Source organism: Paecilomyces variotii (assembly GCF_004022145.1).
Source record: "Paecilomyces variotii strain CBS 101075 chromosome Unknown C8Q69scaffold_42, whole genome shotgun sequence".
NCBI classification, from domain to species: domain Eukaryota; kingdom Fungi; phylum Ascomycota; class Eurotiomycetes; order Eurotiales; family Thermoascaceae; genus Paecilomyces; species Paecilomyces variotii.
The window spans coordinates 607-9,318 of NW_021167181.1; the positions used below are offsets into that span (position 1 = coordinate 607).

Genomic DNA, 8,712 nt, shown 5'->3' on the forward strand with positions numbered 1-8,712 from the left:
CTTTTAAAAGAATAATAAAAATAACTATAAGGCTAATTAAAATAAGAACTTAAATACTAGAACTTTTTTTTAAATCTTATTTAATTAATCTAATAGCAGTTTCTCTACTCCTAGAATTAATATTAAATCTTTTATTATTAACTATAAGACTCTTATAAAAGAAGAGAAGTATTTTTTTTATAAAATAAAGAGATACTTTATTACTAATTACTTATTAAAGAAAGTAATAATAAATATTAAAAACTTAGAAATTAAGATAAAGAAAAACAAATAGAACTTAAAAAAAACTAACTCTTAAGCTAAAACTTTAATTTAGGGATTAATAAGGAATTAGTAGAAATTAATCTTAATTGCCTTTTAAAAGATAATTACCTTATTAAATTTAGCTTAATTTATAAAAATAAATATAATATTAAGCTCTTTATCTTATTAGATTTTAGAATAAATAAGCTTTATTTCTTTAATAGTTTATTAATCCTATTAATTACTTAGTTCTTAAACGCCTCCCTAAAATCTCTATATTAATCTATATTTATTAATAGCTATAATAACTAAACTAGAGAATAAATAGATTATATTTTAATTACTAACTTAAAGATTAATAAGAGAATTTATTTAAACCTCTTTATACTAATTACTAACTTAAATTATTATAACTTAATCTTTAAATAAAAATAAATAGCTAAAAAGTTTATCCTTTTAAATATTTAAAATTAATAGCTAATTTAGCTATATAGTAATCTATAAATTTATTAATTTAATAAGAACTAATCGCTATAAAAAAGATCTAATAAGGCTATTCTTAAATCTTAAATATTAATAAAATGCTAATAGAAGAGACCTATAAATAAAGAAATAAATCTAGATCTTAAAATAAGAAAATCCCCCTTACTACTAGCTACTATAAACTAAATAAATTAATATCTAATTAGTTTTAAAAATATAATATAAATTAAAAGATTAAACTAATTGCTTATCTTCTATAATTATATAATTATACCTTTTAAAGATAAATATTAAGATAATATTAAATATTATATATATAGGAGCTAAAAGATTCTAGTAAGCATTATATAAAAAGAATATAGAGGTCTTTATTATTAGCCTATATAAGATTAATAAGATTATTAAATAAAGGTTCTCTATAATATAAAAAAAGTAAAAACTTTTAAAACTAATTTATAAATATTTTCCTATAGTCTATAAAAACTTTTTTAATATTTTTTTTAAGTAAGTATTAAATAAATTACTTTTTTACTAGCCTTATAATTATAAAATAAAACTTAAAGAAGAGATTTCTTTAAAATATTAACCCCTTTATAAATAATTACTAGAGAAACTATAAATACTTAAAGTATATTTAATTAATAATTTAAAGAAAGACTTTATTATACCTAACTAGAAGTCTTTTACTTTATTTATTTTCTTTATAAAAAAGGCTAATAAAAGATTATAATTCTATATTAACTATTATTACCTAAATACTATTATAAAAAAAGATTAATATCTCTTATTATTAATTAATAAAACTTTAGCTAAAATTAGTTAAGCTAAGATCTTTATAAAACTAAATATTTAATAAGTATTTTATAAGATTTAAATAGACCTTAGTTTAAAAGCTTTAATAACCTTTTATATAAGATATAGAACTTATAAATATTATATACTTCTCTTTAAGCTTACTAATAGACTAGCTATATCTAATAATATATAAATAATCTCTTTTTTAACCTGCTAAATAATTATATAAGTATTTATTTAAATAATATCTTAATTTATTTTAATAATAAGTAAGAGTATTAACTTTAAATAAAAGAGATATTATCTTATTTGTAAAAGGCTAGTCTATAAGCTAATATTAAGAAATATAAGTTCTATATAAAATAGATAAAATATTTTAGTTTTATTATTAGTATAAAAGGTATTAAAATTAATCTTAAGAAGGTTATTATTATTTAAGATTAAGAGCAGCCTAAAATAATCTATAAGGTCTATTTATTTTTAAGTTTTTATAACTTCTATAGGAGGTTTATTAAAGACTATAATTATATTATAAGACTAATAATAAACTTAACTAAGGAGAATTACTTATTTAATTTTAATTAGAAGTATTATAAAGCTTTTAAAATATTAAAAAAGTATTTTTAATTAGTATTAATTCTATATAATTATAATCTTAATAAGAATATATATATTAAGATAAATACTTTAAATAGTATTATAGCCGCTATACTTATTTAATAGATAGATAAATAAAATCCTTAGTATTTAATTACTTATTACTTAAAGATAATAATACTAGTTAAATATAATTATTTAATTTATAATAAGGAGCTCCTAGCAATTATATAAGCTCTTAAGGAATAATATATAAAGCTTATAAGTTTATAAATAGATAAGCTATTTAATATCTTAATAAATTACTATACTCTTAAATATTTTATAACTATTAAAATATTAAATTTAAGATAAGCTTAATAAGTAGAATTTCTATCTTATTATTATTTCTTAATTTAATATTACTCTAAAAAGCTAAATATTTTAGCTAATATTCTATTATAATAAAAAAGAAATATTTCCTAATAAAAAGAATAGATAAACTAATACTAGACTTAGCGCTTACTAGAGCTTAAAATCTTAGATAAATCAATCTAAAAGGAGTTAATAGAATAGAGAACTCTCTTAGCTTTAATATTAACTAGAAAATTTACCTTAATAGATAGGATTTTTAGGGAAAATTATAAGAATATTAAACTAGTATTATTTTATAAAGACGCAGGCTAAAAAGGCTTAATATATTAATTAATAAAAGAACTCTTATTATATAATAAATAATTAATTATCTTTAATTAAGAGAATTTATAAATATATCTTTTAAATAAAATCTATTATTAAATCTCTACTATTTATTCTAAATACTAAAAAATATAATAATTAATAAAGTCCCGCTATTACTAGCCCTAAATAATTAATTTTATTAATTAATATATTAATAATTATTTAACCTGCTGCTAAACTAAGAATCTTTAAAACTTTTTATTAAAGTTACTTTAATTATTATCTATCTTTAAATAACTATAGTAATATCTCTTAATAGATTTCTAATCTTTTTTAAAAGATAAATATAAGTATAATATAGTATTTATTATAGTTAACTATTTTAATAAATACTTTATTTTAATTCTTTATTATAATATAGTAATAGTAAGAATTATAGCTAAAATTTTTTTAAATATATATATTATTATAAGGGCGCTCTTAATATAATAGTTTTTAATTAATAAACTTTTAAGATAAATTCTATTTATTACTAGAAATAAAATTAAAGCTTTCTTTAACTATATACTTCTAGAGACTATAACTCTATATTAGCTATTATTAAGATAATTAATTAAACTACTTCTTAATAATTAATTTTATAGCAGTAATATTAACCTAAAAATTAATAAGAATATTCTTATTTACAGTTAAATATAGATATAAGCCTTATATCTTATTTAACTGGCGAATAGTACTGCAGTTAATCCTAATATTTAAAAAGGCTAATTAAGCTAAAGCTTAGCAATAGATACGCAGACTCTAATAGATTTAAAAGATAATAGAATTCTCTATTAAAAAGGCTTAAAAATAGTAAAAGAAATAAGTAAATAAATATTATTAAGAGATTAACTTTAATATTAGTAATAAGGTTCTTATTAAACTTATAAATTAAATATTTAATTAATTCTTATAAAAGCTTAATAATTAAATAAAAAATCTCTTTAAAATTCTTAAAAAAATAAGAAATACTTAGAAGCTAAAGCTTCTTAATATTATAAAGATTTACTCTATATTTTCTCTAAATTACCTTTAATAGGCGCTAAATAATCTTATTCTATATTAAGTCTATAAAAAGCCTCTACTAATTTAAATCTAGGGTAAATTAAAATAAGAAGTTAATAAGATTCTAGCTATTTAGACTAAATATAAGTATTTATAATATTAAGCTACTTAAAAGAAGTATAATAAAGATAATATAGTATTCTGCTAAAAATTTTAAGAATTTACTATTAAAGGTTTAAGAGTTTTATAATAGATTCTCTAATAAACTTAAGCCGTTAGCTAATTTAAACTACTAGATTAATTATATTAATAAAAAGATTAATTTAGAGAAATAATAAGATAATAATTATTCTATTAATTTAAGGATAAATTAGCTTAAATAAAGAGATAATATTATAGCGCTATCTTAGCGCTAACTTAATAAAGAGATAAAGTAAGAAATCTGCTAATAAAACCCCTAACTACTTATATAATTTAGAAGTAATTAAGAGATAAAGAATTCTATAAATAAAAGAATTAGAATTCTTTTTCTAAATTCTTTTCCTTTTCTCTCTTTAGCTTAAAGTTCTCTATTATATTACTTTACTAGATTAAAAGTATTAATAAATTTAATTTAGTCTGCTTAAGCGTAATAATATAATAAGTCTTAGGCTATATTTTAATAATTCTTTATATTAATTTTTAATATTACTTCTTAATATCTTTCTTCTTCTTAATATATTATTAGTTAAGCGACTTAAATTATAAAGAGTTAAAGTATAGAAATTTTTTAATAAAGGTAATTAGTTAAACTAATTAAATAAAATATAAAATAAGAGATTAAAATATAAGCGAGTAATAATCTATATATAATAAGGTTAAAGATTAAGTTTTATAGTAGTTAGAATAAATTATTAATTTATTTAACTTTTATTTTTTAAGAGGTTTATTTATTTATTTATTTAATTTATTAAGTTATTAGAATAACTTAATCTTAATAACTATATTATATAACTAGCTAATTTAACTATTATATATATCTAGTTATTTTATTATTTTTTCTCTAAGATTAAGTAAGTTTACTATAACTTTAGTTTATAATATATATTTAATAATATAATAATATTATTATTAATAAATAAGTTTATCTTTAGCTTATTTACTAAATATACTTTTATTATATTTTATAAGATTACCTTTTTCCTTTAATTAATATAGAGAAGTTTAAAATAATATTAAACTAAATATAAGTAATAGTAAAATCTTTAATATTTAATTAATATATTAAAATACTTATATATTCTAAAATATATACTCTATTAAGTATAGAATAAATTTATTTATAGTATTTATAATTAATAAAGTATATTTTAATTTAATATAGTTTAAGAAATTATATTTAAATATTAGTCTTTATAAGATTTACTATATTATTTTAATTTATTAATAAATATTATAAAATAAAATGTTTTTAATACTATTAATAATAATACTAAAGTTTATATTATATATTAAGTAAAGTAAATTACCTTAGTTAGCATAATTTAAAATATAGAACTATATTTTATAATGGCTATAATAAAAAAAAAGAAAAAAAGGAAAAAAGGAAAAAAGAAACTGCCACTAGGGTGGCGCCCCGGCTTGGCCGCTAGTACTTAAAAAGTTCTGAAGGTTCCCTCCGTATAGACGGATTAGCACCTGGCAGTTGGGGCAAGGGTCTCTAACCCTCGTCCAAGCAGAACCAGACAGATTATCTTCGTACTGTGCAGCTGTGGTAAAGTCTCGCTGCAAGGCTAAGCCATGGCAGGTTTCTCTAGTAGGATTGTGGCCCCTGCAACGGTCAGTCTATATCACTCAGGATGGAAGGGAATAGTCGCACTTGAGAAGTCTTAAAAAGGGGTATGTCTCCGCACAAGTACCAAATCTTTGCCTGTTGTATGCTTGGGGTCCCCTACGAGCAGGGGCATGCACGAAGTCGTATCCAGTCAATTTGAACGGTTCGTCGTTCAGAGGACGGAAGCGGGCCCGCCTCATAACATACAGCCAGGTGCCTGTCGAAGGTTTTGGCGCATCATACCCTGCCAAGTTTGAGCCCAGAAAAAACTCGTCGGCCTGGCCGCACCTCTGACGCCATGTACATTGGTACATGTACGGCGTTCGATCTCCAACTGCTGCGCACCATTTTCCGTATACGGCCGTCAGAGGCAAGTAGAAATTCCGTTTGCTGGCTCCAGTCGGAGCGCCGCCAATCGTTGACAGAAATAGGCCGAGAAGGTCGAAGATGCCCCAGTAGTTTAGATTACTGTGAGCGTGGCCTCCGACTTTAAACTTCGAAACGATTACAGGCTGCCGTGATGGGGGCCACGCCGGATTCAACGTTCGGTGTATGTGCTGGTTTGGCGTCAGAGTAGCTGACGCGTAGTCTGGTCCGTTCGGCGATCTATAAATAGTTAAATACTATAATAACCAAGGAGTTCTGTAGCACGTATTGGAAATGCAGGACTGGGCCTATACCTTAATCGTAGGATCTCACGCCGAATCCGCTGCAACTCAGTTTGGACATTGGCCGGTACAGCATACGTTGCAGGGTTGCTGCAAACGTCCTGTAGGAAGGATTCGACCTGGGTATCTCTTTTAATTATTCTGCAGAATATGTCGATCCGAAGTCAGAACGTACCTGTCCAGCGTTGTAGCTGTAGGCAGCCCGGAGATCTAGCGTCCCGTTAAATGCACGGAGAATGTTCTCTGCCATATCTATTGGGATATGCGGAGTTTTATCACTGATACTGCTTGATATGGAAACAGCTTCGCAAGTCTTTTGTGCGACGTATTATTGTGAGTAGCAAGAGTATCGTGTGGATTACGCGAAGCACGTAGGAGTCAACAACTATTGGGGGGTGGGAAAAGAAAACTCCCACTTACAAAACTTTTCAAAAATGAAGTTTCCGACAGAGACTACTTCAAAGGAATACGCCTTCTGCAATCAGGCAAGTTCATATCGTATACAGAACAAGATGTTATGTTGAGCCAGTCAAGTAACTCTCCGATTATTCCGTTGATACTGAGCTAATGAGGGTAACTCAGCAATCTCCAATTCCAAATCAAACAAGACGAAAGGCCACGAAGGACAAAGGAACTGAAGTACAACATTCTTCGAGCTAATCCTCTCCAATTTCATCAGATTAATGAGAGCTTGCGGTATTTTCAGCAGCGTTGATCCCAGTGTTCCCACCACCGTGGTTTCCGGAGGCAGTATTTGTACTAGCACGCCTTCAACTTCAGTCCACAAGTATCCGACTTGTACATTCTCTGCAAGATCTTGTTGAAATCCCGGCTTAACGTGATCTCGAAGACCTCACCAACTAGCTGACCCCATATGTAGAACTTGTCGCCGGACTTGAATAGGACGCTGCCACAGCCGATATGGGGCTTACTGCACATAATTGGCTGCGGATCAATTAGGCCGTGCTCTCTGGCCATCTCCTGTCCAGGGCTGTTTGCGTTACCCCAGACAAATCCAACATTGAGTTCTTTGGGATCGGTTGTCCAGTCTTCTGGTGGTTCAAACTAGTCAGAATCATACATCAGTGGGCCGTTTCATTCTTGGAATAGGGAAACAAGAAAAACGAGCACCAACGTTTCGAGGTACAGAAGCCATGACGGATTAAATGGACTTGCAGTTTAGCTTATGCAGCGGCTTATTTATTTGTTGATAGTCTCGAAGAACACAGCCAGAGAGTACGATTCTGTCTGGCGATGGAGGATAAGGCGATGAGGGCAGAGAGAGACAGGTGCCTGTGTGAGTGAGTGAGTGGAAAGACTTCATTGACATATTTGGCTGAGGGAGGTGATATATACCAGACCGCGCTAGACCAAATAGAGCTCCAAGCTTAAAGCTTCACTTCACTAAGTTATCGTTCTATCTGATTATATAATCCCAGATTTGTTTAGGTTGCCACCGACAGACACAGATAACCCTCTATATCTACCTAGGTACCTACTCTGCTATATCTTCAAGGAAAAGGAAAGCTCTGTAGTGTATTCAAATATACAGTTCATAGTCAACCGGACTTTTTTTATAAGGTAAGTCTCCAAATTCTGACTCTTCGACCGATGTTTCTACCTCAGGCGACAATACCTAACCTACGCCAACTCAGCTGTTGGATTCGAGGACAGCCGTCGCCCAAGACAACCATCTTCTTTTTATTCCAACCATACCCGGTGTAGGTGATCGCAGCAAAGGTTGTAAAACCCGTCGAAATAAAAGAGCCAAATGCGGTATGGTTGGAGTCTAGTTACTTTGTTCACTCATGACCCCTAATAAATGCAAAATAGACAAGAAAATGCCATTCTGCGACCGCTGTCAGCGAGGTAATTTCCACTGTGTCGGCAACAACTAGCTACTCGCAAGATGGTTTACAATAGAATGCATTCTATTCTTCAAACATAATACCCGTAAGGATTTGTAAAATATTGGCGCGGCACAGAAGGCGCAGAAGAAAATAGCCGGAGGTTATCTTAGCATAGCTCAGACACTTGGCAAAGATTAGTTATTTAGGAGCTAACCTGAATTAGTATACATAATATAGTAAGAGCTACCTAATTCTTTGCGAAGTATTCCCTTTTCTTAGAATTACTATTAGCTTTTATTATAAGATTAAACCTTTTATATATACTTACTCTAATAAATTTTAGTATTAATAATTTAAAGATAATTATAAAGTAACTTATAAGTTAATATTATAGCCCTTAAGTACTTAAAAAGATAAATACTAAGCTAGTTATTACTAATTATTTAAAATTCTTATTTAATAATAATAAGAGCTTAGAATTAATAACTTATTTTACTTATTAAATATATTAATTATTAATATAAATATTAATAATATATAAAATAAAGTTAAAATAGTT

The 8,712-nt window shown here is 26.6% G+C and overlaps 2 protein-coding genes across 2 annotated transcripts; both read right to left on the reverse strand.

Moving 5' to 3' along the window:
• Positions 1–5,424: 5,424 nt before the first annotated feature.
• On the reverse strand, positions 5,425–6,553 carry C8Q69DRAFT_410279 (hypothetical protein; the record flags this gene model as incomplete). The annotated part of the gene is made up of 4 exons (XM_028628292.1): positions 5,425–5,632; positions 5,681–6,241; positions 6,316–6,422; positions 6,479–6,553. 4 exons carry the CDS (start codon positions 6,551–6,553, stop codon positions 5,425–5,427), a joined length of 951 nt encoding a protein of 316 aa, XP_028480814.1.
• A 509-nt stretch (positions 6,554–7,062) lies between these two features.
• C8Q69DRAFT_511257 (hypothetical protein) lies at positions 7,063–7,459 on the reverse strand (the record flags this gene model as incomplete). The annotated part of the gene is made up of 2 exons (XM_028633259.1): positions 7,063–7,368; positions 7,439–7,459. 2 exons carry the CDS (start codon positions 7,457–7,459, stop codon positions 7,063–7,065), a joined length of 327 nt encoding a protein of 108 aa, XP_028480815.1.
• Between the last annotated feature and the right edge of the window lie 1,253 nt (positions 7,460–8,712).